The sequence below is a fragment of the Fibroporia radiculosa genome, assembly GCF_000313525.1.
Source record: "Fibroporia radiculosa TFFH 294 genomic supercontigs, scaffold556, whole genome shotgun sequence".
NCBI classification, from domain to species: Eukaryota; Fungi; Basidiomycota; class Agaricomycetes; order Polyporales; family Fibroporiaceae; genus Fibroporia; species Fibroporia radiculosa.
This window is the reverse complement of record NW_012133220.1, coordinates 1-26,607: the sequence shown is the minus strand read 5'-3', so window position 1 is coordinate 26,607 and position 26,607 is coordinate 1. Positions and strand designations below refer to the sequence as shown.

Here is a 26,607-nt window from a genome sequence, read left to right as displayed (position 1 = left end):
CGAGCCGTACGGGGTTTCCCGATTGAGGCGTGTCCCGAACGTCTTCCTCCCCGGCGAGCGCAACAGCCCCGATGGCCTCAATTCCCCTCGTTGCGCCCGTCTTCCCTGCGGGCAAGGAGCCGCTCCCCCCTGGTGTCTCAGAGGAGGAGCGCCAGAACTTTCTGCAGGCAAAGAAGTACCAGGACTACATGAGCATGGGCATGGAGTCGTGTGTCGCGAAGACAGTCATCGCCGGCGCAGGAGGTCAGTTTCCGTCCCCACCTTCTCCCCTCTGCTCTCGCAAACATGTGCTGGAAGTTACCCCCCACCCACAGGCCTTGCCATTGGCGCATTTTTCTCGCTCATGAGCACGTCGTTCGCGTACGAGGACCCCCTCCTCCGCCAGCAGCACGGTGCGCTCAGCCGCACACAGAAGGCCTCTGAAGTGTTTAAAGAGATGGGTCGCGGCATGTGGCGCAGCGGAAAAGGCTTTGGCAAAGTCGGTGCGCTGTTTGCGGGGATCGAATGTGTGATAGAGTCTGTGCGTGGGTCTCTAGCATCGCTGGCAGCACACGCTGACTCGCCCCATAGTATCGCGCGAAGAACGACATGGTCAACCCTATTGCTGCTGGCTTCGTTGCAGGCGGCGTACTAGCCCGCAACGCAGGTCCAAAAGCCGCGTTCGGTGGTGGTCTTGCATTCGCCGCGTTTTCTGCTGCAATAGATCTCTTCCTTAGAAGAGAAACCCCAGAGTCAGTGTATGCAGTGTTTTCTCGTGCGCCCTCACTAATTCGCAGCCCAGTGAGGATTGATAATGCCACGATTTGTACTGACAGGATTCATACACATAGACTGGCTAGCCACAAAGTAACGTACTTGTGCATACTAATTGCTGACACTTGCATAATCTATTGGACATCACTCTGCAATGGATCTTCGGGCTTCGTAAATTGATGTCGACACAACAATACTCTATGCTATCTTTTTCGACGTCCGACACCATATGCCGCCCACAGTGCGCTGAGTGCTAATCCGTCGTGCAAGATACACGCAGATATTCAATCGTGCAGGGATTCGAGCAGTATTATGTTGAACGAAGATGGTACCAGCCGGTCACGATAATCCGCCTTCTACACCGTGCATTGCTGATCCGAAAGCCTCAGAGGCGGCGGATGTCCTGTCACAGCAGAACGTTCAATGTTAGGCCACGGTTTATAGGCTGCACAGTTCGCGTGGCGCGCCTCTCCGAGGATAGGCGACCATCTGCCCGACTCACCAAGTGAGCGGCTCTGCGTGCTGATTGGTGCCCAGCCAGACCATACTTGAAAAACCGAATACACGGATGAGAATATTAATTTCCGATTCGTATTCCTACATACAGATGTTGCGCTTCTTACACCAACAGCGGTGCCGTTCCGACTGCTTCCGTCTGCTTCTCATATTCATCGCGACACCAGCGAGCGGGAGGAAGAGGCAGACCCAGCGGTGGCTAGTACATTTCGAGACTCATCCCGTCGTGGATCTCGTAATCCGAGAGTGTGATGTGGTCCTTATATATCGTATACCTGCGGGGCGGCAGGCAAGATACTCAGCGATGAGGACGTGAACGGAACCTGCAGCGCACCATTTCTTGAGCTGGATCTTGGTGTGATCCGTGCCTGTCTGGGCCGCGATGAGTTTCTTGAGGTCGCCCACGGTGTCGTCTGGGCTGCACTTTACACGCACTATGCGGACGCAGCGGGGATGGTGAGGATGTGAGGCACAGAGCAGGGCGCAGGGCGCCATACGTACCTTTGCGTCCCAGACGGTCGTTCGCGATGACCTGCGGATCGTGATAGATGGACCGCGGACATCGAGCGAGAGCGAAGTGATGGTTGAGGAGAGGTAGACGTCAGTTCGTGTACCGGATGGGGACGGCAGATAATACGCACTTCAATGAGAGGCATGGTGGGTGCAAAGGGCGAGCACAACGGATGTGAGGTGCCGACCTGCAAGGACGATAATTAATGGTTACGTAATAGGATTAACAATGAAGGAAAGACTGATTATAAGCACGACTCTACGGATGACGTCGAAGAACGTCTTTGAGACGCAATGGATCCATTACTCAGCACAGCGCACTAGGACACTTATCCTCCATCGCATCTGCTTGTCTGCATCCACTCGCTACCATGGGCATTCCTGACGAAGACATCCACCCCGTCGCAACTGGTGCCGCTGCGGAGACGGTTGCAAAGCACCAGGAGCCCCAGGACCTAGTCTTCTACTCTGGATGGGTGTGCACGCATGTTCACCTAAAAAATTGCCTCTCTGACCTCTTCACAAACAGTTTTGTCCCTTCGTCCAGCGCGCGTGGATCGTCCTAGAGGAAAAGAACATCCCATACCAATACAAAGAGGTCAATCCCTACAAGAAGGAGAAGCACTTCCTCGGTACGTGCACACGGTCTTTCCATCTCCTCCTGCTGACCGCGTACGACAGAAATCAACCCGAAGGGTCTCGTCCCTGCCATCGAGTATGGCGGCAGGGCGCTCTACGAGTCCCTCATCATCTGCGAGTTCTTCGATGAGCAATACCCGCAACACGCGCCCGCCCTCTATCCGCGCGACCCATTTGCGCGCGCTAGCGTCCGCCTCTGGCTCGATCACGCCGCGAAGCTCGTCGTTCCCGGCTTCCACCGCATACTTCAGGCGCAGGGCGTGGACGCCCAGCAGCGCGCGCGCGATGAGTACGCTGCCGCGCTCCGCACGATCGCGGAGCAGGCACAGGGCCCGTACTTTCTCGGCGCGGAGTTCAGCATTGTCGACGCCGCCATCGCGCCGTGGGCTGTACGCGACTACATCCTAGCGGAGCACCGCGGATACTCTCGAGATGCCGTTGGCGAGAAGTGGAAGCGATGGGCGGAGGCGTTGGAGACCCGGGAGAGCGTGGTCAGGACGAAGAGCGTAAGTGCTGCTGGAGCTCGACTTTGTATGAGTGCTCATTCATATTCTGGTGCAGGACCGCGAGCACTACGAGCCGATCTATGGTCGGTACCTCCGCGACGAGGCGCAGAGCGAGGCGGCGAAGGCCACTCGGGAGGGAAGGGTCATCCCGTGAGGCGTTTTGTTTGGGAGTGTGAACTGACTAAAGCAGATCATAGATAACTAAGTCTACATTGCAGAGCTGTCCCTATAAGGTGTATATAGGGAACAGGAGGGCAAAACTAAGGTACAAAGCTGTAGTAGCTACATCTTAAATATAGAGAGACATCAGAATGACATAGAGTTCTGTTGAGGTAACTAATGATGTATCAGCTGATAAGTTGAATCAAGAAACTCATAGATTGAGATAGAGGAGATGACTACTGAAATGAATCAGTAATATGAACAACAACAGATAGATAGAGATAAAGTGCATCAGTGAAATGGACTGTAGCTATAGATAGATTATTCAGGGTCAAATGAGGATAAGGCAAGAAAAAAGAGAAACCCCTCCTGAGACTATAACATCTACCTCATTTGCAAACACAACACACACCAGATGCTGACTCTGATCTGACAAAGAGACCACTGGTGTATATTGACTGGTTCAGGCCTTTTCATGCTTGAGAGAAAAATACACTTTGATTTACAGTTGCATGCTCAACCTGAAACAGTGGGCAGCCACTCACTGTAATTGTACTGCTCACCTACATTCAACAAAGCTGCTATCTTGTACCTCAGTTTGGGACAGCTATAGATCATAGTTGGTCAAATGTAAATATTCTTTCTGAGCATCCCATCTTCTACTTAAACCCATGGATTAGTGTAGATGATTTTCTTGCAATTCAAGGTGTTGTTTGTTAATTGAGTTGAATTCATGCTGAATGGAGTGCCCCAGGCTGACATACTATAGTATCAATAAAACTAGAACTGTATTAAACACAAGCTATGCAAGTCTACAGCTATACTTAAGTGTCTATAATATGAATATCTGTTCACAGGTACCTATAGTGTCTATGCTCATTGATTGGTGTCTATAGTGTCTACATGTGTCTATGCTGAATGACCTATTCTATGCTTGCTACAGATACCTACATTTTGACCCCCTTCTATAGATGACTACAGTATAACAGTCATGCTACCATAGCAGTAACATTTCCTGATGTGAGACTGTAACAGTGATGGTTCAGGATTGGAGGCTTGGGATAATGTGCCTCACTTCTCCAAAGCAGCCAGGCATTCAAGGAGAGCTTTGCATTGATTTTCCTGGTCAGGGAAGGCAATTACAACTTGATCTCTTGTTCCTCTGATGTGGCACTTCTGAGGCATAACAAAGTGATTCCCTACATAGGGAATTACCTTCTGAGCATCACAAGTCTGGTGTTTCTGTCTCTTAGGAGGTGTTGGAGGGTGTGGTATAATGTAATGATCCATGGTGCACAAGGGGAGAGACAGACAGCAACAACTTACAGGTGACTAGAAAGCCAGAAGACAAAGACAGACTGATGCAAATATAGTGAAAATAAAAACAAGCAGAAGCCTGATGGCGGACAGGCTTTATTCTTGACGGTCGAGGAAGCCTCTATGGGTATACATGAGATGCTCACTGCGATGGCTAGTGAGGGTCGTCAGACGGTCAATGGGAGGTGCCGCAGAGCCGCATGCGAGCGTCGTGGAAGGGATCTAGAGTGCCCATATTTCCATATCAGGATGCGGGCCAGACGCATCTTTGAGATGGAGATGGTTTGACCCATTTCCCACCAGCCCGATCGTGGTCTATGTGATATGCTCCCTTGTTACCTTAAGTGGGGGGTGAGGTGATGTACATAATTGGTCGAACACAGCAGAGGTTTCGGGGTTATGCTCTGGATGGTAAATTCGGCGCTGCCTCCAAGAACGTTATTATCGACAGGAGAGTATGTAGCCTATAGAAGAATGCATAATGAGCTGTGTCTGTACTATGTGAGATCCAGGCAGCTTTCATCGACCCAGGCGCAGGATGTGAATGGAAAAACGTGAACCTAGTTAGCCCTTCCATAGTCGACAGCCTCCTTTGTCCAGAGCCCTCTTGATTTTTGAGTCCCGTCGGTTGGGCGCAAGAGCGAGGCAGGTTGGCACGTTCTCTGGCTGCTCGATCCAGAGATGGTGCGGGATGGGTGGGTCGCTGGCCGTGAGGAGTGAGCTGAGGCGCTGGATACTGCCCTCATCAGCCGTCTGGTCCCGTCGTGGCAGATCGTCAACACGGCATAGCACAGGGATGTTGTTGAAAGAAGTACCTGAAGGACGGACTAGCGGGAGAGGATGAGGATTGTCCAGCTGATGGTGAGTAAGAAGGCGCGAAAGACTATATGCGCGCACCTTCCGCATGTTGGTAAGATCTTGAAGGTATACCTGTGTATCTGGATGGTCGCGAGTTTCGTGGAGGACCTAGAAGGGCTGCATGTAAACTTACTCAGACTCCCGTGGGTGAGGACTCACAGCGGCGGTGGCATGGGCGACCTGAGCCATGAGAGGACCTACTCCCCATCCTTCTGCCTGTAGCAGCAGTTAGCGTTTAGATGTGGAGACGAGGGATGGGCGTACGTCAAGGAGGTCTCGCCGGACGACGATCTGCATGACGAGCGGCGGGGTCGACGCGGCCGAGGAGACGACAGGGGAGTTGTGCATCGAGCTCATGCGCGGGTGGAAGAGACGCATGGGGCGGACAGTCGCCCGCCTGTTTGCTTTCCTGTTCCGGCGACGGAGGAGTTTGTCCGGCGAAATATACGTCGGTGGCACTGGCGCCGCTCGCCCACTTCCATTTCTGGCAAGTGCCTTTCCCGTTCTGACCGGCCCTTGGGGACACTGGCAAGTCCAACAAATGCTTGGAGTTCTTGCCGCATGACTATTTAGAGTCGACCCAAGTTCTTTTTCCTACGCCTCATTCTTGTCCCTCCCCATCACTCGTCGATTGGGCGCCGCTTTGTCCGCGAAGGTGCTGTCGAGGAAGAAGTAGCGAGAGGACTAGCTACGCACGTCTGCGGCCTGTGTTTCTTTCTGTGAGGTGAACACGAGCCATCTCAGAACACGCATTCACGGAGTCGGAAGAATCGGGTCCCCAGACGTACGAGCCGGGCCTGGCTTCTTGATTGCTTGCATGTGGAAGTTGTGCTCGCTGCCGGGAAGAGGAGGCAGAGCCGGCCAGGACCGGTTTTTGTGTATCGGATCGTGATCCGTCTGAAATCTGGTCTGGATCGGTCAGGCACGCTTACCTCCTCCTTCGCTATTTGAGTCGGGCGCTCTCAATTCACTCGCTGTATTTCTCCCGCTCTCTCTCATCCCACACATGCCTACTGCCACAAAACCACCTCAAAAGAATGCTCTCGACATCCGCCTCGCAGAGTCCGTGGTTCTTCTTCGCGCTGGAGATGCCACTGGTCGTCTGCGCAACATGCAAGCCGACCCGTCCCCCGGCATGCTTCGCGGTCTTTTAACCCTCACCCTCGCAAAGCCGACGCGCATCTCCAGCATCGAGATTGAGCTAGTGGGAAGAACGAGTACGGCCTGGCCAGAAGGTGCATATTGCCGCCATTTCTGTTCCTTTGTTTTGCCTCTCACACACCTCGCTGTGTAGGCGTCGGAGCCCGTCGCATCGAAGTCACAGAGGACCACGAGATATATTCCCAGTCCTATGTCCTTTTCCGCGCCGGATCCGACACCCCATACAAGCATTCCCGTCGCACGCATTCCGTCGGCCCTGGACTTGCTCTCGACCATGAAGACGACGACCATGACAATGACCGTGACCATTCGGATCACTCTAGCGACGACCAACACATAGAACGTCACAGGGCAGATGCGACAGCTGAGACGCGGGGGAGAGACTACGGCGCGATATCAGCGGGCACGTATAGGAGACTCGAGCGGCGACACCAGAGCGTGGACCACACCACCTTCAATCGTGAGTTCGTCGCGCACCGCGTCCGTGCCGGTTTCCCTTCTTCGCATTCCCCGCCATATTCCCCACCCTACTCCGCCGAGAGTACTCCCCAGTACCCGTTAAGTCCAAGCGCGTCCGTCTCGCATCGCATGCGCACGGTTGAAGAGTCGCCCTCGTATGAGTCGTCGTCGTCGTCTTCGTTCCCGGAGGAACTCGGCCAACGAATATCGGAGCCGGACACCGAACACAACAGTACGTCACTTTTCTCGCCATACTCCGGTCTACCTGACATGTCTGACTGTCACGCTCATAGGCGTGGCATCCCCTCACCGCATGCAGCACCTTGCGCGGCTAAGTTTGCCATCATCGTCTAGTCTCCGGCTTGATAGCCCATCCGCGTTGACATCCGCACGCGCCAGTATCGACGAGGACCGCCCTTTCGAATTCCAGCATGGCCGCAGCGCGAGCCCATTATCGTCTCCGTCTCCTCGGTCTGCGTCCCGCTCGGTCGCACGGGAACCATCACGCTCTTCTGACGTGCGGGACGGAGACGATGCTCGCGGGCGAAAACACAAACGGTTCAGCCTCGCAAACGTGTCGAATGCGCTGCTCGATGTCGTCATGGACCGTATGCGCTCGCGTTCGCGTTCAGCAATGATAGGCCTGGATGTACATGAAGGAGATGTCACCCCGCCGCGCGGGCGGACACGGGAGCGTAGCTTGGATCTTGTCGATGGGCAGCAGCAGCGAGAGGAGGCGCATCGGGAGCGGTCGGCACTGGAGCGGGTTGGGGCGGTGATTGGGCTAGAAATGGATGACGAAAAGGAACATGGAGATGGGTGGAAGGAGTTCCGCAAAGGTGCGTGTGTGAGTAATGGTGAATGATACGTCTGGCTCACTGTATGCGCTCAGGCGTGTACACATACCCAATATCGTTTGCAATTCCTGCTACTGCACCCCCGTCACTAAAGTGCGACTATGGCTCGGTAACATGGAAGCTCAAGGCGCATGCGCACCGTCCGGGAGCGTTCACCACGAAGCTCTCGGCCTCGCAGGAGATCACAGTGGTAGCTTGTCCATCGGAAGACGATCTGGAGGAAACCGAGAGCATTATTGTCGAGCGACAGTGGGACACGCAAATGCAGTACTTGATCAGTGTTGCAGGACGCAGTTTTCCTCTTGGTAGCGTTATGCCCATCAGCATTACATTTATGCCCTGGACCAAAATGAAGGTTCACCGCCTGTCGGTGTTGCTCGAAGGTACCTCGTTTCCCTCATCAATTCTCTGCGTTTGGCTGAAAAATGTGTGCTGGCAGAGCGTACCGACTACTGGACGGACTTTCGCCGCATTGTCCGGACAGACCCCGTCCTCCGTGTTCCGCTTCTTGCCCTTAAACAATCGCAAAAGGAGAGAGATGGACCCCCGCTCCTCCCTCTCGACCCGGACGATCCACAGGCGTTCGCGCGCTCGCCTCTGGCGACACTCGTTCCAGACGGGGAAGACGCGGGCGAATATGCTTCGAGTATGATGGGCCCTGGTCCATGGCGCATCCGGACGGACGTGCATCTGCCAGCTCCGTGCACCGCGCAACCAAACCCGAACTTGCACCTCCACTTTACGAATCGCAACCGGCGGAGCAACATCTTCATCACACATATGCTCAAGATCGTCTTTCGCGTCGAGCGCGGCGATGACCAGGCGGTGGACCCGCACTCGGGCAAGCGCAAGCTGTTTGACATCGTTGTCCAGACGCCGATACATATCCTCTCCGTGCGTGGCATATCTTTCCGGTTGTGGTGGGCATAGGCTGACCTCATTGATACGTACAGCACCTGTGTAATCACGAGTACCTCTCCCTCCCGCCATATTCACGCACCCTCGAATTGCAACCGTCGTACGAGCACGCGCGAGCTCCGGGGCGAAGTCAGTCGGCCCTCTTACCTGGCGCACGACGGCCTGTAGAGCGTACGGCGTCGGGGTCACACATCCCGCTGTCTGAACATCACCCGCATCCGAACCCGCACCAATCGCACATCCTTACACCGCCTCTTTCGCGGCAGAATTCCATCTTCGAGCGCGGGACGCAGTTTGAGCGGCTTGTCGCCGGGCAGGAGAGCGAGATCGGCGAAGCACCCCCGTCATATGAGGAGATCGTGCACGCGTAGTGATGTTGTCCGTGTTCGTTTTCGCTCGTGGTCCCTTGCACGGGAGACATGATCCATGCGTATTTACTGCTGATGAGTCTGTTCACATTTGTTTCCTAGAAGCTTCGTAAGCCTATGGCCCGCTTTCTCTTGCTCGGACTATGTTGTAGCCTAAACCTTGAATATTTCCATGGCCGCTCTTCGCAATGGCCGTACCCGTGTCTTATCTTATCTAGCTTCCGGCTTGAACCGCTAACCATGAAACTGAAGAAGTGAAAATCTTACTGTAGCTGACAATATGCAAGTACCTACAATATACATATAGAATGTGAATAACGATAGGGATGCAGTGATAATCTACGATGTACTTGGTGAGTATTGATGCGTGTGTGGGCGGTGGACTAGATCACTATGGCATTGCAGGCAAGCGGAAACCAGTCGTTCAGCCATCTGTGTGCATAGTCATCTGGGTCTGCGGTCGCTACGCACTCACGTCTCCATTGCCCACAGGACGATCCTGCTCGTCGCGATCTGGCGTATCGCGGCTGGGGGCCTCGGACAGCGTGCGCAGGACAGACAGTCTTCGCGAGCGAGGTGATTCGGGAGAAGACAGCTTCGCCGGGGCAGATTCCTCGTCGTGATACGCAGGCGTTTCCGAGGTCGGCGGTGGCTCGACGACATCAAAATCAGACGGAAGCATGACCGCGCGGTCGATCGCAACCGGCAGCCCGCGGTGGCGCCCACGCAGCATGACCGCGCAGATGATGAGCTTGGACAGGGGACTGAACGCGCCGGACAGCGAGAAGTTGTCCTGGATGGGTACAATCAAAGTATGTCAGCGAGAGCGGGCGCACGGAGACAGAGTAGACGGACGTAGGGAACACCGAGGCTGAGGCCGACACCACCGTATGCAGACACGGTCTCGAACACTGTGACGAGAAAGTGAGCGCGCGAATCTGGCAGGAGGCAGGCGCTACTTACGAACGTTAAAGATGTTGAACCACGTCGCGTTGGCAGGATTTTCGAGGCTGTCGCGCTAACAGTTGGGGCAAATTTTATAGGTGCGATAATAAGGGCTGTAAAGTGACGTACTTCGACGATGCATATCAAGACTAGCGCGACTGCTAGCCACCACATATCTTATGTGGCGGGTACTGAACAACATGTCCTGCGGAGCGAGGGGGTACTCACCAAAGGCAAGTTGTTTCCGCATGTGCATTGCAAGATATCGACTCCATACCGTAACCCGATTCCCGGCGGGATTGAAATTGACATCCACCGAGGACTGGTCGTCCTCAAAAACACCCAGTGACTTTTCTTCATAAACATTTGTCGAACGGACGCTGTGATCAAATAGGTTTCGTCGGTTCTTTCGTGCGCGAATGAAAGGCGTACCTCATAGCGACCGGGTCTGTTAGTGGAATGAGTAAGATTTCGGGAGTAGATGAGTGAGCATGACTCACATACGCTGATGTACATCATGATTACATAGAGTACCCTGAGATAATATAAGCAAGGGCCCCAACTATGGTCGTTCCACTGCTCACTTGACAGCTGGTGCCAGAGCAGCTAGGGGTACTATACCGAAGCCAGCTGCGCGAACGGCGACGGCCTGCAACATTCCGTCGATGACACGTACTCCGACGGGAATTGACCCAATCACAGAATTGCCGAGGTCCAAAACAAGGAAAGCGAACCAATCCGTCGTGCTAACACCGGTACTTCAGATTAATCATCACCACGAACGGGTGTCAAAACAGGCTTACTTGAGAATCGTCAAAATCGTCAGCAAGAACCATGTCTGGTGAGAAGGGAAAAGGTATATGAAGCAACGTCTAGGATGATCGAGTAGGAAATGCAAGGTCTCATTCAAGCGAGACTGCCGCGGCACTAGCTTGCTCAATATCCATCTAGTGGATCGTCAGCTATGCACTTGATGAATAGGAAAATCATACATTGTAAATCGTAAACTAGGAACGGGATACCGTCCGATCAAAAATTATAGCGTGAATGCCTACATCTTCAGATAGCACGGTGTATATGCACTTACAATATAGGCTGACAAGAATAGATCAGCCAGTAAATGCAAGCACATAGAAAGCGAGCTCACAAAAGCAGTGTTGCCAGCCAAGATCACGAATATCATGGCCACTATCATTGGGTACGCTTCTTGAAAGGGTAACATGGATTGATCCACCAGCGACATTCCCGCATTCGTGTACGCGGAGGCCACCTGAAATGCGGAGAACCTGTATGCATCGTTAACAGAGCTGACCTGCGGAGGAACACAACGAGGGAACCATACCAAATAGGCGAGGTATTCCTGAATAACTGCGGGGTCTTAAAATCCGCGCTCCAGCGAGGTATCGATACATAAGGCGCAATGATGGTGAAAGCCATTAACTGCGTCACCAGATGATACTACAGCGATGTCAGCATCTCTAAGACAAATATAGCATCTAGAAAAGTCACCCCTCCAACAATCCAAAGCAGGGCCCCAAGCGCACGGTATTCAACTCCTCCGAGCTCCTCCAGTTGCTCGTGTGTCAGCCTCTTAAACGTTGAGTTGCGGCCGACGACCGCCTCGAAGCTTATATACGACACGGGCCGGGCCCCTGGCGCCACTGAACCGTGTTGGGAAACAATTGTTCGCGTCCGCGGCATTGTAACCGTGCGGGTCAACTTTCGCTCCAGTTTGGGGAAAAAATGCCTGAACAGTCTAGAGAGGATCTCAAATGGCATGGGAAAGCCGCCAAAGCCGGTATCCATCACTCGGGGAGGATGCGAGTGCAAAGACGCTCTCGACTCGAATGTATGCGGCATCGATATGGTTGGTCTGTGCATGGACCCTTACCAAGACTGTTGGTAAACAATTACAAGACAGTGCGCTAAACGGTGAACAGCTCACTACGATCGTGTGGAGTCGAATAGTCGGTGATGGTGCCCTGTTGGGCCAATGAGTTGACCCGACCCCCAAACTCACCGAAAGAACGAGCAGAGCGCAACGGCCGAGGGGTTGCAGCAAATTCGATTGTTTGCGTTCTCGGCAAGTAGCCTTGCCTGTTGGGTGAGGCAACGGACACAGAAATCGAACGCGGTAGCCTATCTCCTTGCCCTAGAGAACATCATCAGATCACAATATTGTCACGTTGTATATCACAGACCAGATTTGTGCAATTCGGACATCATAGGTGGCACTTGGGGATCCGAAAGAACTCGCCGCCGACTAAAAAATTATAATCTGCAAGTGAGACGCTTGCACGACGAATAGACGCACTTTTGTTCCTCCTCCTCGTCGCCAGCCCCGTGGTGTTTGCTATCTGAAACATCTGACTCCAACTCGGTCACAGACGCAGAGCGAGGTGAACCTTGGAGAGCAGGTCCATCCACAGGCGCAGGGCTTTCTATGTCTGAAAACGTCAAGAACTGCGGCGAAGAGGAGACGTCTCCATGAGGTGCTTCACTTGTTGCGTGGCCCCTAGTGTCCATACGAGCTTCGCTGATCCACCCGCTCGGATTGATTCTGCGCGGTGCATCATCCATCCTACGAATCATATCTGGCCGTAGACGCGACGTCTGCGCCCCTCTATGGTCAGGAGTGGAACTACTTCCACTATCATTAGCATCGCCGGAATCCAATTTTGTCTGGCCGAAGACAATATTTGCTGCTCTACGCCACCACGGAACTAACTTGACTTCCACGTGTTTGTGCGATTGACGAGACAACTTGCGTGCCATGTCAGCTTCCATGAAGCGCTGGAATTTCTTCGCAAAGAAGCTCCTACGTGACAGCTCAGCAACGGCTCCACGTTGTGCATAAGAACCTACCTCCGTATATACACCATTACCCATGACACCACTACCTATAAAAAGGTTCATAACGCCTCCAACACATAGGAGTGTATCACTGACAATGTTTCCAAGGGACAACTGTATGAACAACAAAGCCTGCTGGAATGGCGTCATTCGGCTGAGATCGATGCTTGCGAGGCCGCAGACGGCGAAGGCGCTGACGGAATTGAAGAGGCAGTCGATGTAGGCGATGTGGAATTCTCCATTGGCCGCATATATGATGGCAGAGAATATCAGAGGCGCAAAAAGGCTGCGAGAGATAGGTGTTTAGCGATCTGCGTGACCACAAAAAAAGCAAGAAGCACGATCGCAAAAATAACAAGAGCACTAGATCTGCGTGTCGTTACAATGATCACTCGAGTGCATAAGTCGCTTGGTTCAGGAGGAACCTCCCCAACGAGATTCACCCAGGGGATCTCGCGTCGCTTGTTAATTGAATCTATAAATCACAACCCTGCATAGTGGATCTTGTCCAGGAACAACTGGCCTTGATCCATAGTTTCAAGCCAAGAGCCGCTGCTACGCCCAGTCTGCTCAGGTTGACAAATTCTATCCTCCCGCGCTATCACCCCACAGTTACCTTATACACGAACTGACATCTAGACCTGCAATCCAGATACATGAACCGATACCACACACGTCAGTACACAACAGCTAGGGCTTGATACCCGGGTCCTCGTGTGCTCGATCATAGAGACATTGGACTGCACTAGAGTCTGGGAAAGAACACTCACAAGACAAGGATGTGGACGCGGTAGAAGTTCAGATGCCCCCGGAAGTACCGCCAGATGTTCGAAAGCCAGTTCCACGACTTCCGCGAAAGACGACGGGACGGCAGCGAGGGCATGCGCGGCGGGCGTTCCGACGATCAATGGGTTTTGGAGGCTGGCGCCAGGCGAGGATGGTGAAAACAGACGAGAAAGTTTCCGAACAAGCTTCGGAATTTGGGTCGTGTTAGCTCACGAATTGCATGGGAAGGGAGACAGCAAAGGGGCCGAGGGCAGGAGGTGAACGGCAAAAATGACCACTGCAGGAACCAGCCACCGGACAGCCACCGTACGCCGGACGGAGATAAAATTAATGGTACACTCCGCTTAGATCTCCTCTCGATCCCCTCGTCGAATTGTATCTCCGATTGTTTCATTTCCGGCTCCGCTAGCCGTGTCGTCATTTGGTTGCGGAGCAACACAGCATGAGCTCCATGGCATATAGCTTCTCGCAACGCGTTTCGATATTTAAAAAAATGATGAGTATATATCCGAGCTAAAATAGCTACTTAGCTTTCCTTCGTGTTAGACCAAATCTTCACTGCCGCGAGCGGCGGATACGGCTGAAGCAACAACTGGTTCAAGAAAGAAAGGGGCGACTGCTATGTAAAGGGGTGACCTGGTATTGATGAATGTTCGTCCATTAAGAAAAATAGAACAATTACATTCATTTTGTCGCAAAAAATGACCCAGCGAGTGCGTACACAACATACCAAACTCGGAACTGGGCTGCCTAGTTCAACTTAACGTATGGCGCTTGATTCGAGCTCAGAACACCCGAGTCGATAGCAACAAAGTTCCATTGATATGCATACTTCACCTGCCCCCAACCCCTTCAGCCTGAGGTGCGAGAGTTATAACACCTCGAGCAAGACTTTTGCTCTTCGTCCGTTTGAAACGTATTTTCTAACATGGTCCCGACGCCGATGGAGTCAAGAGGAAGGTGCGACACAATCGCGGTCAGACTAGAAAGAATAAAGGAGAAAATGTGATGGATATGTCGATACCGCAATCTCCGCCTTCCATGCTTCCGATAATATACCACGACAGGCCAAAGTGTGCGCGTGTAAACATTCGAAATTGTCGGACAGAGATGACACGTCGTAATGAATGTATCTTTCCTCTCCTCGGACTTAAAGCTAACCCAGGCGAACAACACAATACTTGCAAGTTTTGCAATACTGTAACGTCCGCCTAGACTTGTTAGGTATGCGTAATACTTCAAGCCACAAAGCATTCATAGACCATACGGGTACGCATCGCAGAGGCTCGTGATATTACAGTGTCTACAAATCATATATGTACATCCAAACGCGCAAGGTATCATAGAAGAATCCATGCCCAATCTACCAGCCGCAACACATCTACAGCTTGCTCTCGTTGAACTTGGCACCGGCGAGGGGTTGGTCTGTGTAGAGCGATCAGCGAACGCACGATGATCCCAATAGAGCACACACGCACAAGTTTGTTGGAACAGGTTGTCCTGTGGTGTCATCACGATGTGCGACGACAACGCACTCGCGTCAACCATCTCCGGGACCAGCTCGTCGATCGTCCGCGCGCCCAAGAGGCGCATGTTCATCTCAAACTCGTCCTATGGCCCAATGTCAGCATCGCCGCGGAGCATCACAACCCGCGGAACCACGCACCCTGAAGATCTGGATCGCCTTTTCCACACCCTCCTGACCGTAGCTACAGAATGCGTACAGGAATGGCCGGCCAACACCAACGGCCTTCGCCCCGAGGGCAAGTGCCTTGAGCACATCGCTCGCGCGACGCACACCGCCGTCGACGAAGATCTCGAACTTGGGGTCGGGGAAGTAGCCGCGCGCGCGCAGGGCCGCGGTCACCTCGACGAGGATCTCGAGACCAGATCGCGCGGTGTCCAGCTGGCGACCACCGTGGTTGGAGAGGACAATACCCTGGACGCCCGCCTCATACGCGAGGATGGCGTCCTCAGCCGTAGCAATACCCTTCAGGATAATGGGCACTGTGGATGGATGGAGTCAGCGTGCGCACACGGAGAATAAGTGCAGAGCGCGCACTCTTTGTGATGCTCTTAAACCAGGGAATGTCCTTCCATGAGAGGCTGGGGTCGATGAAGGACTAGAAAAACAAGGTGAGCGGAGCAGCAGCATAACAGGAATGAGAGACGGACGCTGATGGCGCGGGCAACGCCCTGATCTTTCTTGACACCGTCCTGGCCCTCCTGGACTTTGGCGACGCCATCATCGCCAACAAATTTCATGCGCATATCCTTCTCGCGCCTGCCGAGTTGGGGCGCGTCGACGGTGATGAAGAGCGCCTTGACGCCCCGCTTCTCCGCGTGCTGCACATACTTCCTCGTAATCTCGCGATCCTTGTTCACGTACCTGCACCAGCATCAGAACGAGTCAGTAACCAAGTACGCTTGGCTTGCAAATGCGGCACGTACAACTGCAGGTAGAGCGTCTGGTCGGGCTTGGCAGCGTCGACGATCTCGTCAAACGAGCACGACGCCAACGTCGCAATCTGGAACCATGGGCGAGTCAGCGCCTATGACAGTGCTCAGCGAGAGTAGTAGATCGCACCATCTGGATCACCCCGTGGTTTGCCGCTGCCCGAGTAAGACAGAGTTCACCCTCTGGGTGCCCGAGCTTGCCAAGTGCAGTCGCCGACTGATTCAATGGCATTCAATTGCAGTTCACATGATTCTTTCAGATGCACTTACAATGTAGACGGGGAGACTGGATTTGTGTCCGAGGATCGTCGTCGACCAGTCCACCACGGTCACGTCCCGGAGTATGCGTGGACGGAACCAAACGCTAGCACCAAGATATGAGTTCACATCACATTGTGCAGGACAGATGGCCTTACCGCTGGTACGCCATCCTGTTCTCACGAATGGTGATCTCATCGTCGGACGCAGACGAGTAATAGGCCTGTCGCACAAATAAGAACGGCGCTTGGCATGCAATCAAGCTGACAGAAGACATACCCAAGCCTTCTCCGTGATGACCTGGCGCGCGACAGACTGTGTAGCAGAGACGTGAGCTCATACGGTCGAGGAAGGAGACTCATGCAACTCACCTCGAAGTCGTGCATGTTGATGATGCTGTCGAGGGGTGGCCGCGCTGCGAGGAACTTCTGCCGCCGCTTCTCCTCCTCAGTCACCTCTTGGACAACCTTGGCTACTGTGCTCGCATCGATGACGCCAAGGCTTCAGAGGACAATAAGGGTCGATAGGCACTCTGATTCAGAGCAGACACTTACTGCTTCTCGGGGCGCAGGTTTGTCGTGATCGCATCGGGAGGGTGGATGGGCTCGTAGGCAACCCTGAAGACCAATCAGCATGCGTCCTCATTCCCAGAGTACTATTGAGTGTTCTTACGTCGCATCCTTCCCGGCGTACTTAAGGATGATGGCCTGGCCACCCGGGTGCTCTGTGACAACAATCAGCACTGACGGCAATGTACCCGCTGCGCACAATGCTCACCAGGTAAAAACTCAGTCACGTCGTAGACTTTGCCTATTTTCGATGAGCTGTCAGTCCACACACGGGGAATGATCGGAGCAAGCAAGGCTTACCATGGACGATGATCCAGCAGTCGTCCCGACTGGCGTGGGCAGCAACTTCGGGACCGGTGAGGACACGGACGTCGGACATTTTGGTGGATGGCGGGTATGAGGGGGTGGAGAGACTTCTAGGCGAGCTGGAGGATGGGGCTCAGCAGCGCAGCGCCTGTGTCTTTTCAACGTCGTCGCCCGGAGTCTGCGGAGTCTCCTGCTCCAGCCGATCTCGTACAGGCACTCCAGTCCCGCTGTCAATTGTATAGCGCAGGGCGCGCGGAATCCGTGAGGCGGGGCCGCGCGCGAACATAGAGAGCAGACATTCGGTGTTAGATCGGTGGGGCGCTTTGCGCCCTTTGGGCAATCTGCGTGATTTGTGTGCAGCGCGAGCAGAGACCACTCAGGGAAGAGGCTCGCGTCGTGCTGGTCGGGGATCCTGATTATGCCGACGGCGAGAGCGAGCCCCGGAAGCACGATTCCGTGCCCTTGCTGCCCGCATTGCAGAGTCCCTCAGCGAGTGTAATTCCTGTTCCACTCACCAGCTCCGCTGCGAGCATCCGTCGGAGAGGATCCTCTCTAACGCCGTCAGAATCACCGGGTGTGCGGTCATTAGTCAAGTTTGAATCACAAAAGCCACAGTTACATGTGGAAAGATACATGAACATGCACGAGAATCCCTAGATAGGCCGATGATGCGAAATTGAGCTTCTCTGACTATTCAATACGGTGCATGCTCCGAACAGAAAGTGCGGGAGTAGAGTTGGAATCTTCAGGCCTTGGGCCTCCGGGAGTGGGTTGAACGACCGTAGAACCAGTAGATCCGTAGGCGTGAGGCTCCACGAGGGGACTCCCTATCACAATCACTAGATGTGAATCCTTTCTAACGCCGTCCGAGAACGAGATTGAAGTTCAAACTTGTTACTTGCTAGAGCTGGAGCAGAGCGACGCGGCGCTGGTGTGGACGGTCACCGTGTCATGCCCGGGCGCTCGCTAATTTACACTTGTAAAATAAGTATGGTAAATTTGTGCATGGCATCCATGCTACTTTCAAGACATTTGTTTGAGTAACGGATAATAGCAACCACAGAGATTTCTACGAACAATGACGTCGCAATATAGCACTCCAAAATGATCAAGGGCACCATTGAGACCGCCGGGGGCCCACGAGCGTCATGCGCCGTGGCGGCCATTTCAAAACAAGGTCTTTGGGGCCTCAACCTACTTTTGACTGCAATTTACAGGTTTAAGTTTCAAGGTGTGAATTCCTCTGCCAATCTAGGGCGATGGTGACTTGCAATTGGAGCCTGTGGCGCCGGCGCTTACATAACACTTGCTTGGTCAATTCCTGCCCCAAGCTGAAGACTCGGACGAGTCACTGGTACACATGGCAGCATGCTTGTTTGGCAAATGGATCCAAAATTGAATGTAAATCCGCTCCAGTCATCAGGTGCTGAAGCGGTGTGTGCATTCAATCATGGAGCGACAGAATGTCTTGCTCGGGAGAATTGCTCACATGCAACTTGAACTAATCACTGCTGGCACTCACTTTCCTCGAGCGACAATGCCGTACCAGGACCCAGCAGCAGTCACCCAGGGCATTCCACAAAGTTGAAGTCGAGGCTGAATCAAGTCGTCGGGAAAGCAGTGTGTGAGATTGGGTAATGGGCAACTCGTGTTGCCAAGCCCGGATATGAAGAGCAATACAACCCCACCAATTGAATCCGAGGGCTCCGACTCTTTCGAGCTTTGTCAATCACGAAGACCAGATCCTGATCAGGCTCCCGAGAATCTTAAGCGTCGCGCGTAAAACTCTCCCGGTGAAACATTCCTTATGTAAATAACTCATGCCATCTGCATTGTGGCTAACCGCATGCGATACACAGTTGCTGCTCCTTTGGACAGTGCTTCCAGCGCAAGCACAGTCCGATGAAAAGGGCAAAGTATGCATATACGAATGGTGAGTCGTGGCCATCTTCTTCGCGGACGGAGACTTGGCACGATAAGACCCGTGCACCACCCAAACGCCGCGTGCAGAGCTGGTATCCTCTTCAGGGCGCTTCGTTGGCGCGTTTAGCTGACTGTTGTCCTCGAAGATGCGGGGGAGCGAGATACGATGTTGCCAAGCATGCTAGGGATGGAAATTGCGCCCTTCCCCTCCGCCAAGTGACCTCGGTAGTCTTGGAGTCGATGGCACCAGCGTCGCTCCGACGTGCACACCGGGGCAGCACCTGTCGGCATGAAGAGCCTCGGGCGGCCTCCGCTTCCCTTCTGGTCTATTCCCGCTCTATCGCCTTTCGGAAACGAGAATCCTCCTGCCCGACTTCATACGGTCTGCCACACCAGGCTGCGTTGTTACGCGTATTTGCGCCCCAAACCATCGATCTCTGACAGGCTCATGGAGTGACCTGCGTTCTATTCTCTTCTCGCATCCTACCGGAATGTACCACCACACGCATATAAGCACACAACCCGCTGGGATCAGCCCAACAACCCACCGGGATTAACCCAACCACCCACTTCCGTCTCAACTAAATCCTCTCCGTTATCTTTATAACCCCCCTTCTTCACTCTGTCAAAATGCCAGGCTTCGAGTACCACCGCGAGACCGAAACCGTCCAGCCCTCGGCAGACACTCCCCCCGCCTCCGAGCCCGTCTCCCCAGTGAGCGGGTCCCATGAGGGCGTGTATTACAACCCCCGCCTCGACCCCAAGAACTTCCTTGAGGGCCCTCTCTCCCACAACCCCGCCACCCGCCTCCGCCAAATGCTCGCGCGCCCCGGCATCGTGGTAAGTAACGTTGTGTGCGTACTCGCCACTCTTGATCTAACCGTCCGCATGACAGGTTGCGCCAGGAATCTGCGATGGCATCAGCGCGCGCTGCGCCCTCGAGGCTGGGTTTGATTGTATGTACCAAAGGTAGCGTCCCCATCTACCTGCTCTCCAATCGTCGCACTCACGCCCCGCGCTCCCAGCGGCGCTGCGACGACCGCATCGCGCCTGGGCATGCCCGACGTGGCGATCGCCACCCTCAACGACTTTGTACAGAGCGCGCAGATGGTCTGCAGCCTCGACCCCACCGTCCCCGTCATCGCGGACGCGGACACCGGGTGCGTCTCCCGTGTCCCTCCTTTGCAGCGGGCACGCGCTTACCTTCGCTCACAGATTCGGCGGGCCCGCTATGGTCGCGCGCACAGTGACGCAGTACGTGCGCGCCGGCGTGGCTGGCTTCCACATCGAGGACCAGGTGCAGACGAAGCGCTGCGGGCATCTCATGGGCAAGCAGGTCGTCTCGCGCGAGGAGTTCCTCCAGCGCATCCGCGCCGCGGTCATCGCGCGCGACTCCATCCCCGGCGGCTCGGACTTTGTGAGTCCTCTGGCTTGTCTATGTGGGCTGTATCCTGACGTTAGGACAGGTCATCATCGGGCGCACCGACTCGGCACAGGTCCTCGGCATGGAGGAGGCCGTCACGCGGCTGAAGCTTGCGGCCGACGCTGGTGCGGATGTGTGCTTCATTGAAGGTGTGAAGACAGCAGAGCTCCTCAAGGACACCGTCGCCGCCCTCGCGCCTAAGCCGGTACGTCTCCGCGCACACACCGTCTGAACGCTGATTACTGACAACTTGGTGCTACAGGTGCTCGTCAACGTCATCTCTGGCGGGCTCACGCCGTCGTTCACGTGCCAGGAGGCGGAGGCGTTGGGCGCGAAGATCATCAGTGAGTCTCCTGCCTGCGCTCGTGCTCAATGTGTGACTGACTCTGCATACAGTCTTCTCCCTTGTTTCATGTGTCGCAGCGGTCCATGGCATCCGCGAGGCAATGCGCTCGCTGAAGAAAACCGGCACGGACTTCTCGTCCGCACGGGGAATGGACCCGAAGGCATTCTTTGAAGTGATGGGTCTCAACGACGTCATCTCACTTGATGCGCGAGCGGGCGGTACCGCATTTGAGGTCGTCTAAGCCACTCCGAGGACGCTGTTGCTCGCGTTATTGTTGCATTACGCATTTTTTTGGTTACTCCACACGCGTTTCGTATCATCTGCATAGTTTCTGGTTGGCTTGTCATTACATATGTGTGTCTTAGAAGTACATTGCGCAATCCATCCTAATTTTTAATAGATTGAAGGTGGCGACCATCAGCAGGCCAGGATGAGTAGGGCTCGTACCCAGACGTGTCAGTACTGGCGCGTCTGGGTACGAAGCTAGTCATGGTGGTGAGACTTCATTGCTCTTGCGCCAGTTCCCTTTACTTGCACGAGATATAAGGTCATCCAGGCGACAAACATTGGACATTGGATCTGTCGAGCTTCGTGTATCCTCCGATTTGAGCGATGGTTCACACACTTGCACATAGGCACGCCCGCATCACAGCACACATCGGGTACACAATCCACGGAACCAGATAAGGAGCGGTATATACAGAGGATACAATCGGCAGCGCGAGAGAACGAAAATTACCGGAGCAGCAGCGCATACATTGCTGAACATCGGAGCTCTACATGCGTGGTTTGATCTCCCGCAGGCGCACGGACTGCATCGTCTCGTCTATAGGACGTTGTCAGCGACCGACAAACATAAGTAGGAGCGGCAAACTCACAGTTCGCCTCATACAGCCGGTCGGACGGGACGGCAACGATGTGCTGGTGGATGGACGATGCATCAACCATCTCGGGGACAACCTCCGCGATACTGCGCGCGCCCAGGAGCCGCATTGACATCTCAAACTCGTCCTGCCAGCAGCGCAATGGTCAGCAGTAGCGGGACAGTGGAGATGGAGGGACACACGTTCAAGATCTGGAGCGCACGCTCGACGCCATCCTGGCCGTACGAGGAGAACGCATACAAGAACGGCCGACCAACGCCCACTGCGGCAAATTAACGTCAACGCAGAGCAGAAGAGCAGCCGTGCCACTTACCAGCGGTGGCACCGAGCGCGATTGCTTTTAGCACGTCTGTCGCGCGGCGCACGCCGCCGTCGACGAATAGCTGGAAGCGTGCGTTCGGGAACGTGAGCCCGCGCTTCTCCTTGAGGTGTGCGACGACCTCGACAAGCGTTTCGAGCCCCGAACGCGAGAACTCAAGCTGCCGGCCACCGTGATTTGACAGTACGACACCCGCAAGCCCTGCGTCATACGCGAGAAGCGCGTCCTACGGGGGGAGTTAGAACGCGTTGCAGATGGCAGACGGCGCCGCTCACCTCCCAACACTGGACCCCCTTGAGGATGATAGGCACTGTCGCGCGTGAGCACGCGCAGGGGCGGACAGACAGATGAGCACTCACTGGTTGTGATAGATTGGAACCAGGGGATGTCGGCCCAATCGAGGCCGGTGTCGATAAAAGACTAGAGCGCAATCAGCATTGCGCACGGCGACCAACGGATGACTCACGCTGATGGCCCGCGCTGCGCCCTGCGAGCGGTCGACCTTGTCCGAGACTTTGTTATCTGTTACCTCCGCAGGATCCTCAGCCTCGAATTTCATGCGCATATCCTAGAGGAGCGTCAGCGCTACACCACGGTGCACAGCGGGAACACGCACCTTCTCGCGGCGGCCAAGCTGGGGGGCATCGACGGTGATGAAGAGTGCCTTGACACCGCGTCGCTCTGCGTGCCGCACAAACTTTTCAGTGATGGCGCGGTCTGAGTTGACATATCTGGAATGGGGTCAGCGCACGCATCTCTGGGCTACGTGCGACGTACAGCTGGAGGAATTGCACCTGGCCGGGCGCAGCGGCATCGACGATCTCGTCGAACGAGCACGAAGCGAGGGTCGGGATCTTTGGCGCGAGCTGTTAGCGTAGATAGCACGAGCGGGCGAAGGAAGTGCACCATTTGGATGACGCCGTGCTTCGCGGCCGCACGGGTCAGATTCAGCTCGCCATCGGGGTGGCCCAGTTTCCCGAGCGCGGTGGCGGTCTAAAGAACAGATTAGAGTATGCACAGCTCGTAGGGAAGGCGCAAATAGCGGCGACGCACGATGTACAAGGGCATCTTGCTCGCGTGGCCAAGGATGCTTGTCGACCAGTCCACGTGCGTAACACTGCGCAGGATGCGGGGGCGGAACCACACACTGGGCACAGGTGTCACTTGCACTCGCGCTGGGAACAAGGACGGGGACGCACCGGTGGTACGCGGCGTGGTTTTCGCGCAGTGTGATCTCATCGTCCGCGGCGGAGCTGTAGTACGCCCACGCCTTCTCCGGGAGCACCTCCCGCGCAATCGCCTGCCAACCACAGCTGTCAGGGCTCGCCGCAAACGTGCCAGCACTCTCTTACCTCAAAGTCGTGCAGACTGAGAATCTCTCCGAGCGGGGGTCGCTGCTCCATACGCGTCAGGCGCGCCTTCTCCGCGTCCGTCGGGGCCGCTGCAACTTGCGTCACAGTAGCGGGGTCGACGGCACCCAGGCTGGCAGAAATGAAGATCAGTGACTCAAAAATCTGTGCGTGTTGGTGCGTACTTACTGCTTCTCTGGGGGAAGATTGTCCGTAATGGCGTTGGGAGGATGGATGGGGTCGTACTCGGCGCTGTGGGACGTCAGCACGGCAGGCGGTACGAGAAACGGGCGGCTTACGTCGCATCCTTGCCTGCATACTTGAGAATAATTTTGCTTCCGCCTACGCGCACTATCAGTCGGCGCCGGCTAGTTTGCTCATGCAGCTGCGTTACACGCACCAGGATGTTCTGGGGAGCAAGTTAGAACACTCGCGGGACGGAGAAAAAATGCACTAACCTGGAAGGAACTCGGTCACATCATACACCTTCCCTGTTCACAGCCGCTTCGTCAGAGCGAGAAGAGCGTACGAGGGCGAGCACGCACCATGTACAATGATCCAGCAGCTCTCGCGCGAGCTGTGCTCGGCGATCTCCTTCCCAGAAATTGTCCTGCTCATCTTGGTGGTCAATAGCAATCAGCAATAGCCAGTAGCAAGCAGCAGGCACAGAGCGAGCAGAGTGCGTAATAAGGAGTTCCCGCCGCGGTGGGACGCTGCTCCATGCCGTGAACTGTAGGCAACGCGGCGGCCCGTAGTCCCGGCGGAGGCGGAGCCTCTGCGGGCGCCCGTTGCTGCCTCCGCCAGGCGCGCCCACGGGCCACCATGTTGCTTCATGCAGTGTTGTCGTCGACCCCGTCAATCAAGGGAGTCAAGTCAGACTTGCCAGGGTTGTCAATCAAGCCTGGTGAGAATCAACATTAATTACTATGTCATTCAATGAGAAAAAATGAGATAGACCAAATTGGCATGAATTACATAATTTGGCTTTCCTCACCCATTTTCAATGCAATTCATTGAGTGACCCAGTTTCTTAATTTCATTGATGTCACATTCCACTGGGAGCCAGGCCTGACCCATCAATGTGCAAGGGTGATAAAAGCTTTTTAGCACTAGACAGATTGTTCTTTAATGTATCCTATCAATTCAAAAATTAAGACACTGGCATGCCGCAGCCACTTATTGAACGTGCCATTGACGGTCGTGTGGCGTACACGCCAGAGTGGCATATAAAACCAAATAGTACCGCCACTTACAACCCAACAAATCATCCAAGTCTCTTCCCACTATCGTCTAGTATTCACATTGAAAAATAGTCACAATGGATTCTTCTAGTGGATTGTTGGATCTGTCTCTCGTACAGGACTTGTCCGTTACAGAGAATCGGGGCCTTGCCGCAATAAATCCCAAGCTTATTCCTCGTCTCTCGATGCACGATGCAATGCCTATTTCTACGGATTCGTACGCGGCCGCATTGTTGTTGGCTGCTATTGCATTTCATAGTACCGAACTCGACCCGCGGTTGGGAAATGTGGAGGTGTGCGAACGACTTTGCCAACACTCAGATTTGAGGGAGATATTGGCCAATGCATTGAAGACACAAGATTTTTCTACGGTACTCCGTCTCAGTATGTAACTCGTTTCCTTGGTCATTTCACGTGTGCGGTAACTGTATATACGCAGAGATACTTCGACGTCCCGAGAGCCTAAACCGTCAATCTTTAGAACGCGGTCAATCCCGGGTTTAAAATGCCTTAGAAAATGAGCTAACTTGCTTTGTTAGCCATGAGGGCCGCATGGGAAATGCCATTCCACGGCCACTCCCATGAAGTGTTGTTACACAGCATACAGAATATGATGGAACTCCTGAAACCTGATCACTTTTACGCAAACCATCTGCCCATCATCCAAAGTTCTGGAACTGGAAAATCTAGGATGGTGGACGAACTCGCACGTCTGATTTTCACCATCCCTTTCAACGTCCGCGAATCGGTTGATAAAGGTTCGTAGTTTTTACCCGACCTGAAGTATGTCAAATTGGTAACGAACACTTCTACAGGCTTTCCTTTCCCTCATTCAGACAGCGCAGTGAGGAACTTTCTTGTGGACACTAAGTTTAAGACCTGGGAAGGCTGTCGCGATGCGTATCATGTGTTTTTTGAGAAGCTTTTCGATCAGGTCTATGATTGGCTGGATAGGAATTGGGGAGACACTCATTTCCAAACATCTCGAGATTTCGCGTCGACATGGAGGGAGCAACTCGCTACAGAAGCGACTGGCGGTAAGCACATGCGAGGGATTCTATATGATACCGTGATAGATGTGCGTATTCCAGTAATGCAGGTTTCTTTTCACAATATTTCAAGCTAATGTGTGGCAGAACTGTCATCTCCCCGAGAATGTGGATCTCCACGCTGCAAAAGACCGTACTGTGAAAGCAGGGAATCGACTCGCGACATGGATCGCATCGCATGTCGACGGACAAAAAAGTCCAAATGGGTCTTCGCATGTCAAACAACCCGGAGATTCGATGAGGCACCCACGTGTCAATGAACGCCCAAGGTCGAAGAGGACGGCCCAGTTCATCATATATTTCGACGAGGCTCACACCTTGGCCGATGCATATCTCAGGACACAGGTTGACGGCAAGCTAAGATCACGCTTCCACGCGTTGTGCGCCGTGTTAAATGACTTGCTTACTGTTGATCTGTTCGTCATCACACTTTCAACTAACTTCACTTTGCATAACCTTGCCCCTACTCGTGACAAGCATCATTCGGAGCGTGTCAGCTCGGGAGGGGATTTCCTTCAGTCGCCATATACTGAGCTCCCGTTTGATTGTCTGCACAAAGGAAAGCCGCTCATCGGACATGGTGAGAAAACGCTGGCAGATGTGTGCAACCACGAATTCTCATCTCAGTTCGGACGTCCTCTGTCAGTTGTCGTCTGTTATACCGACGCTAGTTCATTTCCTAAAGCTGTTCTTAGGTGGTACGCGGTGTTTCACCATGGAGACCCGAGCGTTCGCGAGTCATTAACTGACATCGCCATATCCAAACTTACTGGAGTCGACAATTACGATCCGTCACGGATGACTACCGTTGGCACCCAGAGAACCCAAATAGAATTGGCAGCTCTAAGCTCGCGCCTGTTACTTGATATCGAGCC

The 26,607-nt window shown here is 54.1% G+C and overlaps 9 protein-coding genes across 9 annotated transcripts; 5 read left to right on the top strand and 4 right to left on the bottom strand.

The window, feature by feature from the left end:
• Positions 1–71: 71 nt before the first annotated feature.
• Positions 72–791, top strand: FIBRA_01262 (uncharacterized protein; the record flags this gene model as incomplete). The annotated part of the gene is made up of 4 exons (XM_012323140.1): positions 72–243; positions 315–520; positions 571–731; positions 782–791. The coding sequence occupies 4 exons, from the start codon at positions 72–74 to the stop codon at positions 789–791; spliced, it is 549 nt and encodes a 182-aa protein (XP_012178530.1).
• Positions 792–2,150: 1,359 nt separating this feature from the next.
• FIBRA_01261 (uncharacterized protein) lies at positions 2,151–3,078 on the top strand (the record flags this gene model as incomplete). The annotated part of the gene is made up of 4 exons (XM_012323139.1): positions 2,151–2,255; positions 2,309–2,411; positions 2,461–2,924; positions 2,980–3,078. The coding sequence occupies 4 exons, from the start codon at positions 2,151–2,153 to the stop codon at positions 3,076–3,078; spliced, it is 771 nt and encodes a 256-aa protein (XP_012178529.1).
• A 1,889-nt stretch (positions 3,079–4,967) lies between these two features.
• On the bottom strand, positions 4,968–5,639 carry FIBRA_01260 (uncharacterized protein; the record flags this gene model as incomplete). The annotated part of the gene is made up of 4 exons (XM_012323138.1): positions 4,968–5,258; positions 5,301–5,369; positions 5,421–5,477; positions 5,526–5,639. The coding sequence occupies 4 exons, from the start codon at positions 5,637–5,639 to the stop codon at positions 4,968–4,970; spliced, it is 531 nt and encodes a 176-aa protein (XP_012178528.1).
• A 628-nt stretch (positions 5,640–6,267) lies between these two features.
• On the top strand, positions 6,268–9,027 carry FIBRA_01259 (uncharacterized protein; the record flags this gene model as incomplete). The annotated part of the gene is made up of 6 exons (XM_012323137.1): positions 6,268–6,496; positions 6,556–7,113; positions 7,175–7,720; positions 7,774–8,121; positions 8,178–8,632; positions 8,692–9,027. The coding sequence occupies 6 exons, from the start codon at positions 6,268–6,270 to the stop codon at positions 9,025–9,027; spliced, it is 2,472 nt and encodes an 823-aa protein (XP_012178527.1).
• Positions 9,028–9,487: 460 nt separating this feature from the next.
• On the bottom strand, positions 9,488–13,705 carry FIBRA_01258 (uncharacterized protein; the record flags this gene model as incomplete). The annotated part of the gene is made up of 20 exons (XM_012323136.1): positions 9,488–9,817; positions 9,880–9,935; positions 9,988–10,042; positions 10,099–10,145; positions 10,198–10,349; positions 10,402–10,417; positions 10,470–10,504; positions 10,554–10,715; positions 10,773–10,916; positions 10,962–10,976; positions 11,057–11,064; positions 11,117–11,255; positions 11,312–11,427; positions 11,479–11,855; positions 11,915–12,121; positions 12,171–12,232; positions 12,284–12,787; positions 12,835–12,869; positions 12,919–13,108; positions 13,593–13,705. The coding sequence occupies 20 exons, from the start codon at positions 13,703–13,705 to the stop codon at positions 9,488–9,490; spliced, it is 2,763 nt and encodes a 920-aa protein (XP_012178526.1).
• A 1,284-nt stretch (positions 13,706–14,989) lies between these two features.
• FIBRA_01257 (uncharacterized protein) lies at positions 14,990–17,271 on the bottom strand (the record flags this gene model as incomplete). The annotated part of the gene is made up of 15 exons (XM_012323135.1): positions 14,990–15,033; positions 15,087–15,219; positions 15,275–15,615; positions 15,671–15,731; positions 15,784–15,997; positions 16,060–16,136; positions 16,196–16,282; positions 16,336–16,429; positions 16,482–16,546; positions 16,603–16,638; positions 16,695–16,824; positions 16,878–16,940; positions 16,996–17,047; positions 17,101–17,133; positions 17,193–17,271. 15 exons carry the CDS (start codon positions 17,269–17,271, stop codon positions 14,990–14,992), a joined length of 1,509 nt encoding a protein of 502 aa, XP_012178525.1.
• Positions 17,272–19,751: 2,480 nt separating this feature from the next.
• Positions 19,752–21,131, top strand: FIBRA_01256 (uncharacterized protein; the record flags this gene model as incomplete). Its single annotated transcript, XM_012323134.1, has 7 exons — positions 19,752–19,961; positions 20,017–20,090; positions 20,147–20,281; positions 20,337–20,538; positions 20,588–20,749; positions 20,807–20,888; positions 20,941–21,131. The coding sequence occupies 7 exons, from the start codon at positions 19,752–19,754 to the stop codon at positions 21,129–21,131; spliced, it is 1,056 nt and encodes a 351-aa protein (XP_012178524.1).
• Positions 21,132–21,666: 535 nt separating this feature from the next.
• On the bottom strand, positions 21,667–24,060 carry FIBRA_01255 (uncharacterized protein; the record flags this gene model as incomplete). The annotated part of the gene is made up of 18 exons (XM_012323133.1): positions 21,667–21,716; positions 21,769–21,901; positions 21,957–22,036; positions 22,088–22,319; positions 22,369–22,403; positions 22,453–22,513; positions 22,560–22,661; positions 22,710–22,824; positions 22,871–22,947; positions 23,000–23,086; positions 23,147–23,240; positions 23,293–23,393; positions 23,446–23,575; positions 23,632–23,694; positions 23,742–23,784; positions 23,843–23,851; positions 23,901–23,933; positions 23,988–24,060. The coding sequence occupies 18 exons, from the start codon at positions 24,058–24,060 to the stop codon at positions 21,667–21,669; spliced, it is 1,518 nt and encodes a 505-aa protein (XP_012178523.1).
• A 700-nt stretch (positions 24,061–24,760) lies between these two features.
• On the top strand, positions 24,761–26,477 carry FIBRA_01254 (uncharacterized protein; the record flags this gene model as incomplete). Its single annotated transcript, XM_012323132.1, has 6 exons — positions 24,761–25,067; positions 25,123–25,170; positions 25,223–25,441; positions 25,499–25,761; positions 25,820–26,332; positions 26,379–26,477. 6 exons carry the CDS (start codon positions 24,761–24,763, stop codon positions 26,475–26,477), a joined length of 1,449 nt encoding a protein of 482 aa, XP_012178522.1.
• Positions 26,478–26,607: the final 130 nt, after the last annotated feature.